The 21,453-nt window shown below is 41.6% G+C and overlaps 1 protein-coding gene across 1 annotated transcript; it reads right to left on the bottom strand.

Annotated features, from left to right (window-relative positions):
* Positions 1–11,631: 11,631 nt before the first annotated feature.
* On the bottom strand, positions 11,632–20,561 carry LOC114314107 (DNAse I-like superfamily protein). The gene is made up of 9 exons (XM_028260552.2): positions 20,175–20,561; positions 17,983–18,075; positions 17,228–17,372; positions 15,812–16,013; positions 14,667–14,745; positions 14,112–14,173; positions 12,970–13,056; positions 12,606–12,709; positions 11,632–11,986 (listed from the first exon to the last, which is right to left on the bottom strand). The coding sequence occupies exons 1-9, from the start codon at positions 20,406–20,408 to the stop codon at positions 11,913–11,915; spliced, it is 1,080 nt and encodes a 359-aa protein (XP_028116353.2). The 5' UTR covers positions 20,409–20,561; the 3' UTR covers positions 11,632–11,912.
* Between the last annotated feature and the right edge of the window lie 892 nt (positions 20,562–21,453).

Genomic DNA, 21,453 nt, shown 5'->3' on the forward strand with positions numbered 1-21,453 from the left:
TCTAGTAATCATTTCGTTGTCCCTTCCGACCTGTCGTCTTGGCCGAAAGTTTATGCTCTAGCTTACCTTGTTCATGGTGAGATCATTCTGTCCCGACGGGGAGGGGTTATCGCAATAAATGCTGTAAAGAACTCCATTAATGGCTGATGTGCAGTGCAATAACTTTGCATTGTCTGCTTATGTGGCTTGTCCTTCTCTTGCCACGTGTTTAGATGTCATTGGTTCTTAATGCCACGTTGAGCTCCAGCAACGTTGGGCTTTAGTATTTGAATTATGTATTGGGCCCTAAGTGGTGGCCTATAACCTTTATGGGCTTACCCATGTCAGTATTCCCCCATTCCCAAGTGCAGCTTTAGTCCAACAAAGGGAATAATGAAGAAAACGATGATTGTGAGAGACCGGCAGGGCTCGACCGACCGAAAGGTGTGTCGACGACGATGGGTGGCCGAGCGAAGGGACCGACCTTGAGGTGTGGCAACCGCGAGGGGTGACCGAGTGGAGGGGCAGACCATGAGGAGGACTGATCGCAGAGGGTGGCCGAGTGGAGGGACCGACCATGAGGAGGGGCGACCGCGAAGGGTGGTCGAGTGGAGGGACCGACCCTAAGGAGGGCTGACCGCGAAGGATGGCCGAGTAGATGGATCGACCATGAGGAAGGCCGACCGCGAAGGGTGGCCAAGTGGGGAGGCAAGTGGCGATGCGCGGGGCTCGAGAAGTGGCAGGGCACGTGGTGATTTGAAATGGAAAATACAGGGTTGGGGAAGGGGACAGTGGATCGTAGTCGTACACGTGGCGGAATCCCGTGATGGGGGAGGTTAGGCGTTGGGCAAGAAACGAAAGGGTAGGTTAACATAGGGTGTTGAAAAGACGGTTTTGGCGGATTTTTTGAAAATTTTCAAGCTGGCAAAATTTAATTGTGACCCTTGGAATACAGGCAAGCCTTGGGCTTTTGGTATTATCCACTTTACCTATCTTTTTGCAAAAAACCAAAGCATTCCAAGAGTAAACTCCTTTGTGTCGAGTGATACACCTTTGCAACATTTTGTGAACTACCTTGTACCAGCATCTGAAGCTATAAGCAGGCATACCAAAGAGATGGCTCGAGAGGAAGTGCCCACCGTGAGACTAGATGCCTTGGGAGATGACGACGCGGTGGACCTGGCGGAGCAATACAGGACGGAGAAGCGAGTAAGGAGTGAGGGGGGACCGGCAGGGCGACCCTGCTCGTCCACGCTGATAGCAGCTGCGAAGCCAATCAGTCAGGTTGAGCCAGATCACTGGCACACGAAGGCCGATAAGTCGACCTTTACCGCGGAAGAGTTGGAGGGTATGCGCGAGAAATATCAGATTCCTGCAGAAATAGAGTTAAAGTTGCCGACACCGAAAGAGAGGCCATCCGACGCCCGACCGGGGGAGTTTGCCCTCTACAAGGAGGCATTGAAGGAGGGGTTGAGGTTGCCGCTTCCGCAGGTGGTAGTGGATGTGCTAAACCGGTTGGAGGTGGCGCCGGGTCAACTAATGCCCAATGCGTGGAAGATTTTACTGGCTTGTGCAAGTGCATGGCCGCGGGCGAACGAGGGGGCTGCGATGACGGTGGACGAGTTTTTTGCATGCTACAAGGCTTCGGGCCAGCAAGAGACTTGGGTCACTTTACAAGTGGCGGCAGGGAAGGGTCTGGTGGCTGGATTGCCGTCGTCAATTAAGGGGTGGAGGCCGCAGGGGTTCTATGTGTCCGCAAACGGAGGAGTAGGAGTGCGTACAGTGTGGAGAGTGCCAACCAAGTTGGTGGAGCCAAGGTTGGGGCAGCAGCAGAGGAGAGGGTGAAGAAGGTGAAGGCATGGAGGGAGAATGAGGGCGCCAAGTGGGACGACCTCATTCAGCCCTCAGCCTTGTTTGCCTCAAGGCTGGGCCCTCAGCCGACTGGTGGAGATCTTGCGCTGGCAGAGCTAGAGATGAGGAGGAAGGCGCAAGAGGCGGAGGATAGGACAATCTTTGCCAAGGCCAATAAATACAAAGAAGCACAGTTAGGCCGTCTGCCAAAACCGATTGCGAGGGAAAGAATCCGACCGCGCCCCAAGCTGCTGAGGGAAAAAGACTTGAGCGATTTTGAGCCACAACCGCCCCCAGTTGATCCGTTAAAGGAGAGAGGCAACAAGGAGGTGGATGCTGTGTTGAAGAAGAAGAAGAAGAGAGTAATGGAGAGTGAAGAGGGGCCAGCCTTGAAGAGGATGAAGGAGGTGATGGCAGAGGAGACCCCCGAAGTGGGTTGGAAGAAGCAACGAAGGGGATGGAGAGTGGGGCAACTGGTCCTGAAAAACAAGTAGAAAGTGGGGCGACTGGCCCTGAGGAGGGGGGAGAGCAACAACCCAAGGGAGGTCCTGCGCCCCAAGGAGAAGGGGGGAGGGCCATGTTGAAGACCGCCATTTACCACGCTCCAGCAGTGTTCGGGTGACTAGAATGAGAAGGAGGTGAAGCCAAGACTGCTGCCGATCGGCTCATGGGAGTAGTGGAGGACGCGGTCATGCGTTCTATGGCCAGTTTCACTGAGGCCGAACTGCTAAGGGGGTCGTGCTCTGCCCAGATGGAGGCGACTGCCTTAGCAGGAGCCCTACTGAACAAAGCGGCGCGCACAAAAGGCGAAGTTCAGCCACTGAAGGCAAAGCTGAAGGAGGTGAAGGCCCAGCTTGAAAGTTTAAGGAGGGAGATAGGGGGCTGGAGTATGCCCAAAACGCCAAAAAAATGGAGGTGTTGACGATAGTGCAGGGCTATTCGGCCGACCGTGCCAATGCTAAACTGCTCGCGACCAAGTTAGAGCTGGAGACGGAATGCCGCAAGATGGTGTCGCTCGAGTTCTAACTGGCTGGCGAGCAGAAGAAGTTAGAAGAGGCCCAGAAAGCCTGCACCGTCGCCAACGAAAGGTGGAATGAGGCCATGGTCTGCAATGAAGACCTGTGCGCTCAGTCGATCAAAGAAAAAGAAGAAGCAGATTAGAAGATCGCTCAGCTGGAGAGGGGGCTGGCGGACGAGCGAGCCAAGTTAATGGCTGAGAAAGGCAGGGTTAAAGAAGGCCTTGGAGAAGGAAAGGGCCAAGCTGGCATCTGAGAGGGTGGCATACCTCGACCTATGTGTGGCGGGGGTAGAGCAGTTCAAGGGGTCCGCCGACTTCCAGATGGCCATTGATGCCGCTATCGCTAACAGCCTGGCGAGAGAGGGAGATAGGGAGGCTGGCCCGTTGGGAGCGACCGCTGGAAAGAAGAGTGAAGAAGAAATGATCCAGACCTTCCAGCGGTCAGACTTCTACAAGCATGAGATGGCTGAGTTTTGGGACAGCGGCTAGAAGACTTTTAAGCGTAAAGCAGAAGAGCTGTTCCCAGACTTGGACTTCAACACTGTGAGGATAGATGAAAACGATGTGGCCCAGACCCCCCTAGACGAAGGTGTTGACGAAGAAGACCTTGCTTCGAGCGAGGATGAATGATTGATATAAATAAGATGTGTAAATAAATTTTTTATTGTTTTTGTTTGTTTGTTTGTTTTTTTTTTTTTTTGGGCGTGTAATTTCTGTAGTAAATTGATGTATAAGTTTGTAAATAAAATTATGAATTGTGTTTTTTATACTGTTGTCTTTATTTCTTGTAGATCTGTGAAAAAACTATGACGCAAAGAATGTTAACAATAAAAATGTTGAAATGTAAAGGCCTTAAAATGTGAGAGTGTTGAAATGTTAAATCATGTGGTCAGAGTGTTGAAAAATGAAGGATTAGGTTGGGAAATGAAAGTTAAAAAATGTAAAGAATGTTAAGAAACGTAAAAGTATGGACCTGAAATTTGACTAAGTAGGGCAACTATGCCACAATCATGAAGTTACAAGAATGGCCTTGGCCGAGCTCTTCATTTGTGTTCAGTTTAGACTGAGCCATAATTAACTCAGTCTGGCTTAGGCTTCAAGCAACTCGATCTGGCTGAGCCCTTCACGCTCAATCTGGCTGAGGCTTTAAGTAACTCAGTCTGACTGAGCCCTTCGTGCTCAGTTTGGCTAAGGCTTTAAATAACTCAGTCTGGCTGAGCCCTTCGTGCTCAGTCTAGCTGAGGCTGCAAGCAAGGTGTTATTGAAATTCTATGCAGATAACTGAGATATAAGATTGTTGTCATTTAAAGCGTAGCCTATTCATCACAAATTTACACTATATGAGAAAATGACAAAAACATCTAAGTGTGTAGATTGTTAAAAAGAAAATACAGCAACGGATCAATACAAAAAGAGGGCTTTTATTGAAAATAACGCTTCAAGTGCTCAGTGTTCCATGAATGGGGGAGGTCTTGACCTTCCATATCCTGAAGTCGGTAAGTACCCGGACGGGGTCTGGCCTTAACAACGTAAGGTCCCTCTCACTTGGCTGCCAGCTTGCCCTCGACCGAATTTTTGGTGGCAAGAGTTGCTTCGTGCAAAACAAGGTCCTCCACGGCGAACTCCCTCGGTCAAACTTTGCAGTTGTAGTGTGTTCTCATTTTCTGTTGGTATGAGGCCCACCTGACAATAGTGGTCTCTCGGAGCTTTTCAATCAGGTTTAGGTCTGCCCGACGCAGCTCTTCAGTTAGTTTTGGATTCGGGTGTAGAACCCTTGGGGTGGGCAGACCGATTTCCACTGGGATGACCGCCTCAGCGCCGTACATTAAGCGGAAAATGGGTCTCCCTAATGGGGGTTCGAGCGGTAGTGCGGTAGGCCCAGAGTACGTTTGGTAATTCCTCAGCCCAGAGTCCCTTAGCAACTTCCAACTTAGTTTTGATGATCTTCAGAAGAGAACGGTTGGTAACCTCAACTTGGCCATTGGCTTGGGGATGACCTGGGAAAGAGAAGCAGGGCTAGATTTGAAGCTCTACACAGAATTTCCTGAACTTGGCATTGTCAAATTGTTTGCCATTGTCGGAGACGATGGCTTGAGGGATGCCAAATCGGCACACGATCGACTGCCAGATGAATCTGGTTGTGTTCCGCTCGGTGATTGTGGCGAGGGGTTCCGCCTTCACCCATTTAGTGAAGTAATCAATGGCGACGATTGCGAATTTGATTTGGCCTCGGCCAGTGGGCAATGGGCCAACTAAGTCGATCCCCCATTTGGCGAATGGGTAAGGACTGCAAAGTGTGATCAGTTCTGTAGGAGGAGCATGAGGGATGTTGGCAAAGCGTTAGCACTTATCACATTTAAGCATGAATTCAGTGATATCTTGATTGAAAGTAGGCTAAAGTAACCGGTGCGAAGTATTTTGTAGGCTAGTGACCTGGCACCCGAATGATTACCACATATACCCTCATGGACTTCCCTCATCACGTAGGTCGCTTAAACAGGATTGAGACATCCCAGGTATGGACGTGAAAAGCCACGTTTGTACAAGAGGCCGCTGATGAGAATGTAGTTGGACAACTGGGCCCTGACTTTGGCGGCCTACTATTTGTCGTATGGCAGTTCTCCCTTTGTCAAAAATAGAAAAATGTCGGCCGTCCATGGAATTGGTTCGTTTTGGAGGAAGTGGACTTGCTGCTGATTTGGGAAAATGGCAGGCTAGGCCAAGTACTCGAGGCGGATACCATGGCTGAGGTCTGATTGGTCTGCAGAAGCTAATTGAGCCATCTCATCTGCCTTGAAGTTTTCCGTCTAAGGGATGTGTTTGATGTGGAAAGTGTTAAAGAGGCGAGCAAGGGGGAGTGCAATATCTCTGTAAGCCCGCATTGTGTCTTCCTTGGCATCGAATTCCCTCGTAATTTGTCCGACAATGAGCTGAGAATCGCTGAACACTTGGATATGGCTAACACCAATGTCTCTGACGAGGCGAAGACCTGCGATCAATGCCTCATATTCAGCCTCATTATTGCTTGCGTCGAATAAGAAGCGGAGAGCACACTTGAAATAACCACCTTCGGGGGCGGTGAGGATGAGACCAGCCCCACTGCCTTCTTAGCGGGATGATCCATCGACGTTAAGGGCCCAAGAGTGGGGGTCTTCTGCCTCAGTGTGGGGTTGCGGGGGCAGGGGCCAGGGGGCCGTGGTTGGAGTGGGACTAGTGAATTCCAGGATAAAATCGACAACAACCTGCCCTTTGATCGTCGTTCGAGGTCGGTAGGAGATGTCAAATTGGCTAAGCTCGACCGACCATTGCATAAGTCTGTCGGACAGCTCTGGTTGTTGCATTATCTTCTTCAAGGGTTGGTTAGTGATGACCACTATGGAATGGGTTTGGAAGTAAGGACGGAGTCGTCTTGAAGCGTTAACCAAGGCCAAGGACATTTTTTCTAGCAATGGGTAGTTCTGTTCTGCGCCTCTGAGAGCCTGGCTAATGTAATAAACCAGGCGCTGTACTGAACCGTCCTCCCCGATAAGGGCCGCACTGACTGCGATGCTGGAGATGGCTAAATAGAGGAAAAGGGCCTCACCTGAGAGCGCCTGGGAGAGTAAGGAGGGGTTGGCCATGCACTGTTTCAATTGTTAGAAAGCCTCTTCAGATTCGATTGTCCACTCGAAAGTTTGCCGAAGAACTTTGAAGAAAGGGAGGCACTTGTCCGTTGCGCGGGAAATGAAACGGTTGAGGGCGGCGACTCTGCCAATAAGCCTCTGAACCTCCTTAACCGTTCTGGGCGACTGCATTTCTATTAAGGCCTTGATCTTTTCGGGGTTAGCTTCGATGCCCCGCTGTCTGACCATGAAAAGCAAGAATTTCCCAGATCCTACGCCGAAGGCGCATTTCTCCGGATTGAGCTTCATTTGATACTTTCGTAGGGTGCCGAAGGTCTCTCGTAGGTCGGCCAAATGATCAGTGGAGAGCTTGCTCTTGACTAGCATGTCATCGACGCATACTTCCATGTTTTGGCCTATCTGATGATGAAAGACGGTGTTGACCAATCGTTGGTAAGTGGCCGCGGCATTTTTCAACCCAAATGGCATGACACAATAATGGTAGGTTCCCCGGTCGGTGATGAAGGAGGTGTGTTCCCGGTCAGACGGGTGCATCAGAATTTGGTTATACCCAGAGAAGGCATCCATGAAGCTGAGCATTTGATGACCGGTCGTGGCGTCAACAAGTAGATCTATGCGAGGAAGGGGATAACTGTCTTTGGGGCAAGCTCGGTTGAGGTCGGAGTAGTCGACACAGAGTCGCCATTTACCATTGTTTTTACGGACCATGACCACATTTGACAGCCATCTGGGGTAGTCCACGTTTTTGATAAACTGTGCCTCAAGGAGCTTATTTACTTCAGAAGCGATAAAGAGTATTGCGCTCCGGGTGAAAGATGCGATGCTTCTGGCGGAAGGGTCAGAAATGGGGCTCAATGCTGAGGCGATGGGTGATGAAGAAGGGGTCAATCCCTGGTATGTCGGAGTGGGTCCAGGCAAATACGTCGTTGTGCTCAATTAGGAGGGCAATAAGGTCGGCCTTGGCCTGGGAGGATAGTTTGCTGCCGATCTTGGTAGTTTTTATCGGGTTGGTGGGATCAATGAGGACCTCGACAAGCTTTTCCACTGGTTCCCCTCTGATCAGCTTATCCTCGTCTCTAATGTCGAGCCCTTCCAGGACCATAACCTCCTTTAGCTTGACCTCTTTAAGTAAAGTGACGTAACATTCTCTAGCCATGATCTGCTCTCCCCTCATCGTGCCGACCCCAAGGTCGGTGGGAAATTTGACGACAAGATGAAAAGTGGATGTGATAGCTTGGAAAGCATTTAGGGCGGTGCGGCCGAGGATGATGTTGTAAGCAGAGGGACAGTCGACGACGAGGAAGGTGAGCAACTTTGTGGTATGCCGCGGGAATTCTCCGATTGTGATGGGAAGATCGATGGAGCCGATGGAGGTCACCCGATCTCCAGTAAAACTGACCAATGGGGTTTGGAGAGGGGACAGACTTTCTTCCCCGACCTTTAGCTGGCGAAAGGCACTTAGGAAGATGATGTCTAAAAAACTGCCGTTGTCGACGAGAACCCGTCTAACTTTGTAATTAGGGAGGAGGGCCGAGATGACGAGAGGGTCGGCATGGGGGTAACGGATACCTGTGCAGTCGACGTCCGTGAAGGTGATGGGCTCCATCCACTGCTTGGGCTGTTTGGAAGGGCGATCCAATGTGGCAACTTCTTTGTCTGAGCCCTGCCTTATTTTTCTGAGTTATGCCTGCTGAGCTGAGCGGGATGGTCCTCCACAAGCAAGCCCGCCAGCAATAAATCTGATCTCTCCAACAGGGGGGGCGGGTTTACCTTGTGCCCGGGGTTGCTGTGGAGGGCGATCATGACCTTGGTTAGGTGTGCGAGTTGTCGATGAGGGGTGCACCGGCGGTTGTTTCTAATGGGTTCAGTCCTTTGCCTCTGCTGAGGGCGGGTTTCCGTGAACCGACTGAGACGTCCCTGATGTATCAAGCCCTCGACCTGGTCTTTAAGGTTAACACACTCCTTCGTATTATGGTCGTGGTCCTAATAAAAGCGACAGTATTTGGACTGGTCTTGCCGGTTGGAAGGAGACCGTGACGATTGGGGCCATTTTAGGGGATAATCTCCTTGAATCTGGTTCAAGACTTGTTCCATGGGAGAGTTGAGGGGGGTGTATCGTTCGAACCAACTAGTCGGCTCGGGGTGGTCGATCGGTATACTGAGGTGTTTGGTGAGTGTACTCTGTGTTTTTGGTTTCTGAGTCCTTTCTCTTCTCTCTAGGGGTCGGGTTTTTGGCCGTAGGATCTTGCCGGGCGGCTAGGGAATCTTCGGCGTTTATGTATTTTTGGGCTTTGGAAAGTAGGGTTGCCATAGAGGTCGAGGGGGTTTTTGGAGAGGGAAAAAAGGAAATCAAATGATCGTAGACCGGCCATGAAAGTCGTGAGAATGACCTTGTCATCATTTTCTGCCACCTGCAAGGTCTCGGTGTTGAAGCGGGTGATGAAGCTGTACAGCGACTCTCCCTCCGTCTGACGGATGTTAAGGAGCTGAGTTGTCGGATGCCGTTGGCACTGGGCACCAATGAAGTGGCTGAGGAAAGAGTCACTCATGTGCTGAAAGGTAGAGACAGAGTCCGTCGGTAGCTGACTAAACCACAGTCGGGCTGACCCCTTAAGTGTTACAGGAAAAGCTCGACACATGATTTCATCAGGGAATGCATGGAGGATCATGAGGGTCCTGTAGGTCTCCAAGTGATCGACTAGGTCCATTGTACCGCCGAAAGAGTCAATCGATGACATTTTAAACTTAGGAGGTAGAGGTTTGTCCTTGATGGAGGCAACGAATGGTGAGTTGGCTATGGTAGATGGTTTATGCTGTATGTTCTGCATGACTCCTTGGAGCTGCAGCTTCATGGCTCGGAGTTCCGCGTCCTAGAGTGGAACGTTGTCACCACCGAAATGCAATGGGGGCTGGACACTACTGGCCTCTCCCTCGGGTGTGGGTGCTTGGGTCGATAGATGTGGGACCCGGGGTGGCGGGTTTATATCTGGGGGAGGGGGTCGCAAGCCTTCCAAGTTGGGTGGATGGGGCTGCTGGATAGTATGGCTCGGGGCTCGTTCTTGGTTGGGTGGGATATCTGGAGGTGGTGGAGGAGACATAAGAAGGTTTCTTTGGAGTAGAGCATTAATCAGGGCTTGGTTTTGCTCGGCCAGGCGGTTAATGTTGTTGGTGAGCTCAGTGAAATACTGCGGCGGGTTGTTTGGATTAGGAAGGTCGGCTTGGTGGTCGACAACATTGTGGTGAGAAGCCATGGATCTAGTTGTGACTATCCACCTTGGTGGGTGGCGGGAAGGGGTTATTGGGAAAGGGTCTCCGGTGACAATGAGCACAACTGGTGCGCGAAGTAAAAGTTTTCCCACAGACGACGCCAACTGATGATACAGCGTATTCCAGATGGAACGGGTCAGACTGATCCACGCTTCCCAAACCAGTGTCCGAGGTACCAAGCCCACAGAGGAACCTGCACAAGAGTTCAACAGTGGACGGGGAATCTCCCAGCGAACCCTCCGACGAGCAAGTTAGAAAGAGAGATGGGATGTAAAGATAGATTAGAGATAGAAAGCTCAGCCTTCTTCTTGTCTTCGATGCCTGCTTATATCCTCTGGTAATCATTTCGTTGTCCCTTCCGACCTGTCGTCTTGGCCGTAAGTCTATGCTCTAGCTTACCTTGTTCATGGTGAGGCCGTTCTGCCTCGACGGGGAAGGGTTATCGCAATAAATACTGTAAGGAACTCCATTAATGGCTGATGTGCAGTGCAATAACTTTGCAGAATCTTTGTCTGCTTATGTGGCGTGACCTTCTCTTGCCACATGTTTAGATGTCATTGGTTCTTAATGCCCCGTTGAGCTTCAACAATGTTAGGCTTTAGTATTTGAATTATGTATTGGGCCCTAAGTGGTGGGCTATAACCTTTATGGGCTTACCCATGTCAATTATAATCTCACTTTGATTGTTTCAATTTTAATTATGACAATCAATCCTCTATCGTTAATAAGCTGATGAAAATTTTCATGTAAGCTAAGGTCTCGTTTGTCAACTACACATTTTAGTCAAAAAGTCAAAAAATCATTATAAGTTATTATATCACTCTCTTCATTTTTTGTACATCTTTTCGTAAAAAATTAAAAAATTACTAAAATAACATATTCCCAAACGAGGCCTTAGATGTGATACTTTTTTCATCTCATTGGTGCTCCAATAATTTCATCAAAATCTCCACTTTAGTGCCTGCAAAATTTTACTTTGGTCAATTTACTTTTAATTTTCATCAGATAGATGGCCAGAAGGATTACAATTTGACCTAAAGTATAAGGGGTTAATTATCACAATTAAAAATAAATAAACCAAAGAAAGATTATGATAAAAGCAAAGTGGTGCTAAATGTAATTAGCCCTTAATTTTATATATGTGGACTTATTTGTATACATTTATGGCTTCACCTCCTTTTTGCACTTCCATTTTTATTTTATTTTTCAAATTTATGTATCATTTTCTTTGTTTATTTATCAGTAATTATCAATTATTGTGATTTGAATACACATGTTTCTAATTCTTATTAGTAAGCACATGGGATAAATTACACATCTGGTCCTTAATCTACAACACCTATTTCTTTTTGGCTACTAATCTTTAATCTATATATTGCATCCCTAAACTCTACTCTACACATTAATTCAATATGATGCCCCTAATTGCGGCCTAAACACATAACGGACCATTTGGGGCATTCAAATTACTTTAACTGTTGCGTAGTTTACAAGCAGACATTACAACCATTAGATTCCATTAGTTCCAATCATCACAAGATGCTCTTTCTTGTTCCATCTCACACACACACAGCCAATCAAGAATATGATTTTAAAAAGCAATGGCAACATATACTTTCATCCATACAGACTTCACTTTTACATGCACAACAATGCTAAGTTCTGTATTTACTTTTAAGTCTGTCAATGATGCACAAATTTACCTAAGATGATAATAAATCAATTTTGTCCAAAAAACCCTAAAAAGTGAACTTTTTTTTCATTAAAAAAAAAAAAAATAGTATTGTTTTGAAGCCTGGAAGCGCTTTAGAATATGTTTGGCACGCAGAGAGATTACCTAGTCTAAGGGCTATATACTTTATCTGAAGATTTTGAGTGAGGAAGAGAAGGGGATGGCATTGGGAAACAATTTCAAAAAAAATTGCCAAACGGGGCACGGAACATAGTTCAAAGTAGTCCTTCCCTACTGAGTCAAATCCTCTACTCCCAGTAAATCTCCATCAATACATGCACAAGTCTCCATCTAGCTAGGCTAGATTAATAAAATGGACTGCATATACAGAAAACTAACCGACATGATTCGCTTAATCCATCTGTAAAGTAACGTCTGGTGAGATAATGACAAGTACATCACAGCCAAAAGGGCATACAATCTACGGATGTTATACGAAAACTTAGCTTTGGCTGGAATCAGGGCTTGCTCGTGAAAGCTCAAGGGATACTGGGCAGTGGTCACTCCCGTAGAAACCTGAAAACAGTTCAAGATTAACTCCAGATGCTTATAAAGTGAAAGCAGCAAAAACGAAAGAAGTGGAGTGGCAAAGATCGGGACAGTTGGGGCTCTAAAGATGTCTAAGAGCTGGATACATGTCTCTCCTAGAGTCTAAAGTGCGGCCGTTGTATAAAAAAATTTATAGGACACATTTGGATGAGTGTGTGTCCCCCAAGAGTCTAAAGTGATTCCATAGTCTAAAAACATTTATAGGACACGTTTGGACGAGTGTTTGTGTTCATGTCGGACACGTGAAGTACTTAAGAGTGTGTACTTCTTAGCTTATTCATGAAATGCTCTATAGCATCTAGTAAACGCCAATTAACCGTAGAAAATAATAGTAGATTAAAAAATACGAATATTTTATTGTCTGTGTCCTTGGACACGAGAATTAGATGAATAAAACAATTAGACATAAACCCATACTTGACAACCGTACCCAAATCCATAAAACATAGGATGTCATTGCCACTAGAGTCGACTACTACGACATCCAAAAGCACTTGGGATTTAACTTTTCATTACGTGGGCAACAAGTTTATTTTCAGCTTCTAACCATATTGCTAGTGTTAATTAGAAATGGAATGAATTGTACCTTGCAACTCAATCCCCTGCCCATGCATCTCACAAGCAACTATCCGATCTTTGAGTTTCTCTGAAACTACAAAATAGTCTATTCTCATCCTTTTTCCTCGATACCTACAAGAAAGCCCCTTTTCAAGTCACATGCAACATTTATCAACCTAAGATTCAAATTTAAATTAAAAATAACAATAATAACAACTATTAATGAAATTAATTCTAGTCTTTTTGTGGTGAGTCAAAATTATATTTAGTAATAATAGCTAATACATAACGACAATTGACTGACATTTATTTTTGGGATTGGTTCTGAAGGTATTATTGACATTGAAACGGTAGTCATTCTTTTCTGCTCAAAAATATTAGTCGTTACTTACTTTCCCACAGGGTTTCCTGACCATGAGAAGCCACGTTCCATATCTTTCTCCTTGTGTAGGAATCTATATGCATCAACTAGCTTTCCCCTGAAGCATAATCCACAGTACTGGAAGCAATTAAACTTCTAGTTTATCCCATAAACAAGGATCACATGTACAAAGCAAAAAGAACTCAATTTCACTATTTTGGCCATAAAGTGAATTTGCAACTATTACTAATCTGAGCATGAATAGGCTCCACCTTGTATTACAGGAAGTACTTCAAGAAATAATTTCCTGAAGCTTTTTTTTTTTTTTTTTTTTATAAAATTTCACTAAAAAAAAGGCGTAAGAGCAATAATTCCTTCAAACTTATCTTACCAATTTTTCACTTCAACACACCACTTACTTCGGATTACGAATTCCAAAATCCTCCAATGTGAAGAAAAATGTCTCCCTCCTAAATTTGTTAAACGAAACAAGAACATACTTTGAATGAACATTACCATAGACCTACTTTTCATAAATATTTTACGAGTTACAAAGTTTTCAACATCACCCTATATTTTCAAACAAGGAATGGAAATATAGGCATATATTGGCTGTAGAAATCTTCTAATATTATGTGATGCTCTTGCTTCGTCAGAGTATCAACCCAAGCCTCCCAACTGCAAAGCTGTAACGCTATTAAATATTATTTCATTCAAGACAAAATTAAAAAAATTTTGATGGCAGTATTTGAAATTTTGACAAGATAAGATTATAAAGACAAGCCTAAGGTATCAAAGATGCTGAGGCTTTAACCTCAAAATGATTTATAACATACAAAAGAAACAAATGATACTTAAAACTGTAAAATGCAAACCAAAGTAAAACTTGGAAAAATAAAAAGTTTTTGCTTTTTATTCACTTTTTTTTTTTTTTCAAACTTTTGAAAAGATTTCTCAGCATTGTGTTCTTAAAAATATTCTCCGGAATCAGTGACCTGATTTCTAATGACTTTGAAAAAATAACTAAAAGGAAATAAAATATCCATTACACACATTTCTGATTTAGTAATTCACCTTAGTATCATGAGAAAGTGATTAGTTCATGTGTCATGGTATCACTTCCAATATAAAATCATACCAGCAACATACAAAAATTATAATGGATTTACATACTCTTTTAATATGGCACCAAAACGCTTCCTCTCGGACAAGGTATATCCAGGTTGGCCACAGTCCTGCATTATCAAGAAGTCAGGTAAAAGTAAAGTTGTTAGTTGCAGTGATGGTCACAAAATTGTTGAGTAGATCTTTAAATATGTTTGGACATCCTATGGGAGTTAAATTGCCCCAACGTATTTTATACTTTTATTTAAATCAGTCTCCTATAGGCCACCTCCCAAAAGTGCCACTGCCACCCAACAACAAATATGAAAATAAAAATTTGTACTTTGGTATTTCATGGAATCATAAAACTGTTTCAATACCATTCTATTTTGAACTTTCAATCCTAACGGCCTTTCTTCAAATGCTATATCAACTACAATGAAATCATTCAATGAATTACATAGGCATCTCACTCACTTCAATCCTCATTTTTCAGTTTTAAGATTTCTAAAAACTTGGCATCCATGAGGATAATTAATAAGACAAGGCATTCACCGGAATGTATGTAAAAGCAATAAAACATCATTCATGCAAGAATATAAACTATCATAGAGATAATATCACCTCCTTATTTGGTGGAATGTAACCATTGAGCTTTGCTGCACTGAAGAAGTCTGGATGACTCACATCAATCTCTTCATGGCTGCAGGACAAAAAAATAAAAGCCAACAAAATTTTCTTTAATAAGTAGAACTTGGAATAATTTGTGATAGTCAGCCTTCAGCAGTCATGAATATGCAGATTCAAACACTCAATTCTCCTTGGAAAGTAAAGTCAAGAAAAGCAGATATTTTTGAAGTTAAATTAATGAAATCACAGGGCTGCAATAAAATTTAACTAGAATCTCTATTGGAGTAAAACAATTTACTTCCAAACCATAGATTTCTCCATGCTGAGCCAGACCATCTCTGGATAAGGGAGGTGGTTAAACCACTTTATCTCACATTAATGAAATCAGAGGATTGGAATAAAATTTAACTAGAATCTCTTTTGCGGGTAAGACACTTTCCTTCCAAATCGTAGATTTCTCCATGTTGAGCAAGACTATTTCCTGTATAAGAGAGGTGGCCATCTCACTTTCTGATAGACATTATGGTACATAAATTTGATTCACATTGATAACTATGAACTCCATATTTCACCTGTGACTCCCATCTTAATTGAACAAAATCTAAACATGAATACAGAGTTCAGTTGCCATATGCAACAAGTTTGAATAACAACAAAATTGAGCACAGACATGCAGTTCAAAATTTTAAGTCAAGGATGAGAAAATCTTATGATTTAACTCTTTAGCCATCCGGGAAAAATTAAGAAGAAGAAAACTTCAAAATGCCTGGAAGAAGAAACACCATGTGAAACTGTAATCAGTAACATATCTAATAGAAAGTATAGGAAGTTAGGTCAGTGTAAAGAGCATTTTATTCAAATCAAGAGAAAACAACTAATGTTTACCTTCAAAAACTTGTTCAAAACCCTAATATGAAAACTTGTGTGATAATTTACTTAATTTATGACTGAGTAGCAGGAAGCAACCTTGTTGCATCCCTAAAAAAGTTCGAGATATTGTTCCTTTTTTCTTTCCACATTCAACATATTATTTTTAATTTAACAGAAAACTTACTATGCGGCTGACAATATTGAGCAAAACAATAAATTGAAATAAGAGCTCAATTAGGCCAAAACAAAGGGGAGGGAAAAGGGCATACCTAACATTAAGATCACCGCACCAAATAAGAGGCTTGTCTGAATTTCGCAAAACAAATTCCATAATCCTTTTATCCCATTTTCTTCTCCTTTGAAATGAGTTCTCCTCCTCTTTCCAACCATTGTTTGGTGCATATGTATTCAATAAATAGAATGATTCAAATTCGGCCAAAATAACCCGGCCTTCTGGTTCATGCTTTGATGCTATCATCAACAAACAATGATTATCATTCGACTGCTCTACTTGTTTCACAACCAAAGGAATAAATCGGTACAATGACGAGCATAATTGACAGACCATGAAAGTGGAAATACTCTAAATGAAGGTTTCTTATAGAGAGCACATAGAATGCTGAAAACAAGTATCTTGATCCACCACTGTGTAAACCTTTTCATTAAGTGGATCCAATGCAACATACACAGTTATTTATTAGATTGCCAGGTCACAACAAGCCTATTCTCCCATTTCAGATACATGAATATAAATCCATATATTTGACAGAGCGCAAATTATAAGGGAAAACCACTTTGATATTTTGAATCATGACACAGTAGTTCAGCTTAGGATTCATTCTAGAAATGTTTTGTAATAAGACGATGAACAACAAGTTGAAGAAGAATAAGATTCAAGATATATTACCATAATTTCATTATGTCAAGCCTTTAACAAAGAGGGGTTAGTCTGTATTAGTATTTTGTTTGCTTAAATGAGAAGACAAAAAAGGCGACCCAATGAACCAGACTCCCACTAAAGCAGAGTCTAGGGAGGGCAAGATCTACGCAACTTTACCTCCACTTCTTGAGAGGTTGAGAAGATAAAGTAAAAACTCATTTGGCCATATGGACAACATCGTATACTAGAAAATTTCCTATTGTTGGGGTAGATATGATACAATGATTCCCTTACAAAGTCCCACAGTACTGTTTCAAAAACTAATTTCTGCACCAAAGAATGAATGCAGCTTATCAACATGTAAATTCTCATTTTGAAGAATAAATTCCTGCTTTAAATCCCTAATTTGCCTGAAATTATTTAGCAACATGATGTGTGCTGAATGGTTGATTGTAGATTTTATGATATTCACAACCTACAAATATTCTTGCAAAGAAAATTCTTCCCAATTGATAGCAAGAAGCAGGATTTACCAGCAGTAATTTTTAATTTTATTCTGCCCCTTATAGCATGATTTCCTTTTATCATATGGCTTATTCATGTACAGATGTGTGTTTAGGTAAAATGACAATAAAAAACTTAATTTGTACCACAGATATCAATTGTAACTATATACACTATATATATAACTATAGTTATATGAAAATTTTAAATAAAAAAAACTTTTCTGCCTATTAAAAACAGATAAATAAATTTAAATATATAGATATCCATAGAACAATTAAAGATCGGGGTAGCAAACTACCTGTTCGATCCAAAGAGAAAGAGACCTTTTTCGGTTGGAAACACTTTTTTATAAACAATGCAGTCCCTGCATACTTTGAATCTGAAAGAGACCACCATACATTATAATTTCTAAATGGTGGACTTGAAATGGCACGCATCAAAATCTGCATAGTTTCAAAAAAGAAAAAGTATAGGAACATCATTAGTAGAAATTGAATTTTGATCCTAAGACGCATTCCAGAAAGCCCAAAAATGAAGCCCGTAGCCTATGCATTTTCTATTGATAATGCTTTAAACATGACGTCAGGGAAGGAAGATTGAGATAATAAATGACACACTTAAAGCCACATTCAGCAAATAACTATTGCTAACATCTACCAAGTTTATCATATATGGAGAAGGAAAAACAATAATTTGAATGGCTCCACATATGATTTGAAGGTAGAAATATTTCACTGAGAGCCAAGGAGGCATTATAAAAAATAATAGCCTTCTCAAATAAGATAGTAAAAGTCCATAATGTTTCGCTTCAAGAAAGCCACAGTTTGCTCCCATGCCTTCAACCTCACAAAAGTAGTTTTTCTTATTGATAATGGGTTTTGACCCCTACACTCTAAAAAATGAAGCAATTCAATTTATATTCAAAGTATGCAACTTTTAAGCACATCCTAAAGAAGTTAAGGCTCACAAGATGGTTTAGTCATAAAATTTAGCATTTGATGAAATGCATGTTGTATTAACACAAACACTTGGTAGTAGAAAACAACAAGATACCTGCTTTTCCTCGCGTGAAGCATTTGTGTCATCTTTCAACTCTCCTGGATTTTTAGGTGCACCCTTGGAACCAGCTGCAGGCATCCTTACTTCCTAAAATCAATGAACTGTTAGATAAAATCTTGCCCATAAAGTACTTAGTTTATATATGTGATCAAAACAAAGTGACAATCGTACACATCAATCACATATTCAGAACACATAAGACACATATAGAGTTTAAGAGGACAGTGACATGTGACTTAACTCACTCCACACATATTTATGTTATATTTTGGCATCCAAAATTTCAGGAATAGGCTTTTCTAAGCAAGTTAAATTTAGCAGTGTGACTAAAACTCAGTTTCTCGGCATTGCCTAATTTTCAACGAAGCCATGAATTTATATGCTCCCACAAAACAACCCTTTCCAATTTCTCTTATGATAGTTCTACATCAAATTATAGTCTCTTTTACTTGAAGATAAATGATAATTAGTTTTATTTTTTATTTTAAATTTAAAGAACACATTAGTTTCCTTATATTTCCATAGGAGCAAACCCCAATCAACATACACAGCAAAAGAAAATACCAAAGCCATTAAGTCCTTAACCAAAACAATCCAAAGGAAATTTGATCCAGCGGAATTTAGTTCTTTGGCAAAAAGCTTTAATAAATCAGTTCCGACAAGTTCCATAAACTAGTCAGCTGTATCTTGTGTATTAACTCTGACTATAAGCTGCTTGTTACAAAATGCAGAAAACCAGACTAAAAAAAATTAAAAATAATGTAGGCCATAACTAATGGCCGGGTTCAGCAAAAAGGAGTGATGGCGGTTCTCTGTAGTTGGGGAGGGGTCAGATTGGGAAGAGGCGACGGAAGTCTTGGGCCATGGCCCCATTGTGCTTAATGTGGCTGGTTTGGTCTTTGTCATGGTTAGAGAATAGGTTTGTTAAGTTCTATATAGTTGGGTTACTAGAAGGGCGGATCCAAATTTATTGATTTATTTATTTTTACTTTTTTTTGGGATTTTGTAGACGATTTGATTGGTTAGGTGTTTTCTCCCTTTCTTGGGGTTCCTTTTTTTGTATCTTTTAGCATGTTCTTGATGCCTTCAGTAATAAATTTTTTTTATCAAAAAAAAAAAAAAAACTAAGTCCACCAGCAGCTAAAGGAACCTTATCCAAATTGCTTATCATGGTATATGAAATCTATTCGATAAGTCCACTCCAGCTAGGACAAAATCATAAGAATTCTTGTGCACAAGGATCTGGCTATAACTATTCCACTGGCTTGCCACCTAATGCAACATTGGCTTGAAACTGATGTCCATATAAGGCCCTAAATACAGCATGGGGAATTAAACTAACAAAATACTAGGGTGACTTACATTTGGGTCCATTGATGTGATACCGTGTTTGGTGCAGCTTCTGGCAAGCTGAAGCTCAAAAAAAAACCTCTCCCTCTGCTTTTCAATAAAGAAAATGATATACAAGCTCACTTTCTAGACCCACTTTCTAAACGATGTGTAAGTGAGATGATTGGTTGATGATTAGAGAAGACATAAGGGAGAGAGTTAACTTAGATATTCTAATTCATTGCCACATTATTGGGTTTGAAAAGTGGGTCTAATTTTTGGGTTAGAATAGCAATGCCCTTTCAATAATAAGCTTTTTTTCAGCTTATTAAAGCTATTTCTGCCTCATAAGAAGTAAGCATAATCTAAACCAAATACTCCGACGCATATTTCCAAAATAAAATAAGAAGTTATAACCAGCTCCATAAGCTACACCAAACAGCCCTATATGGCACTAATATCACATATGTATATGTGTTATGTGAGGCCTATCAAACAATGTGGTTAGTGAGCATCATATGATACCCAAATGTGGAATCATCAAAATCAACTCTTTCACAATCTTTCCTAACCACAGCTAACCATAATCTCAGCATAAAAACAATCTCTTCACCAACTCAAAGAATCAACAAACATGATCAAGTGCAAAAACTAACTTCCAAAACCCCAGTAACCCAAAAAGCGTAGAATGTAGTTAAATAGCAATTTCCCATTACACACATTGGTTAATGTTTTTTCACGTACCCAAAACCCTGCTTACCAGTTCTACCAATACCCACACTCGTCAATCTCACGAAACCCCCAAACAAAACCAAACCCATGATAAAAAATGCAGAGCAGAAGCTAAATTGAGTCACCTGAATCGCAATAACGTCAGGATCGAAGGTCTGGACGAATTTGGTTAACTCAGGCCAGTTGTTTTTGACGCGAAGAAGGAAGCTATTGGCGTTCCAAGTTAAGAACTTCAATGGGTCTTGGTTGTTCTTATCATCATTGGAAGAAGCTTGTGTGTTGTCAGTAGTATCGGGAGGAGAAAGAGTGGGTTTCTTGAAGGACCCTTCCTTCTGTATTGGTTGGAAGAATCTCTTCATTGTCGCAGCTAAATTCACAAGTGTCGAACCCTTCCTTTCCTAGTTTTGTAAATTTTCTCAATCAATCCATTATGGTTAATTTCCCAAAAGTTTGATTTTTTTTTTCTTTTTTATTTTTCACCAAATTTCACGATTTTTATTGAAAAATAAAATAGACAAAATATGAGAGTTGAGCATATTTATCCAACTAAGTTATTTTCATTGTTTAACTAAAATAATGAGTAAATTAATAAATTTTACTTTTATCAAACTAACTATTAAGAGTCATTTTAGTTTTTGTGATTTTATCTCAACAAATGTAATTAGTTACAGAGTTAGCATGAGATTAATGGTGTGTTTGGTTGAGGAATTTGGAGAAGGATTTAGAAAGGGAAAGGGAAAAGATGTATGAAACTATGTGAAATATATACATATTTTATTCATATTTCACCTACCTTTTCCATTTCTCTTTCCAAATCACTTTCCAAATCCCCCAACCAAACACAACATTAGAGACCAAGGTAAATTTCGGAAATGAAACCCCTCTTATATTGAAAAAAAATATATATTTATGGATAAAATGATAAGTTATAACAAATTTTTATTTGTTTGTAACCATAAGAAAATTTACTTACATATATAATCATTAAAATTATAAACAAAAATTTACTTTCGTATATTAAGATAGGGAGCAATCTTTACAAAAATTTTAAAAAAATAAAATTTTGATTTTGTTGCTTTATAATTTAGCAATATCCAGTTTACAATTGAACCAACTATCACACAAACATTACTCTTCTCCCATTTTTAGCTGCAAAATTACTAAAGAAGTTTGCGTAATCGAATTTATCCACCATATCCTTTTCAATAGATAACAAAACTAACCCATTCAATTTGTATTTATTTAACTAAATTAATTTTTTGCTTTTTCTTTTTTTAGTTTTGTTTGGCGCAGCAAGCTGTAACTCTTAAGATTTATGGACTGTGTTTTTTTTTTTTTGGGTCCCATGTTCAATTGTGCCTATAGTATTTGAGCCTTTTATTTTATATCTAAAATACAAAATTA

This window comes from Camellia sinensis, chromosome 4 (assembly GCF_055761805.1).
Source record: "Camellia sinensis isolate YWXY chromosome 4, ASM5576180v1, whole genome shotgun sequence".
In the NCBI taxonomy this organism is placed as follows: domain Eukaryota; kingdom Viridiplantae; phylum Streptophyta; class Magnoliopsida; order Ericales; family Theaceae; genus Camellia; species Camellia sinensis.

Excerpts from the sequence above, each read along its gene's own strand:
- LOC114314107 (XM_028260552.2), bottom strand. The coding sequence starts at position 20,408 with ATGAAGAGATTCTTCCAACCAATACAGAAGGAAGGGTCCTTCAAGAAA. Across the intron at positions 18,076-20,174 it reads CTGACGTTATTGCGATTCAG|GAAGTAAGGATGCCTGCAGC; the intron begins GTGACTCAATTT and ends CATTGATTTTAG. Across the intron at positions 16,014-17,227 it reads TTTCTCTTTGGATCGAACAG|CATCAAAGCATGAACCAGAA; the intron begins GTAGTTTGCTAC and ends TGTTGATGATAG.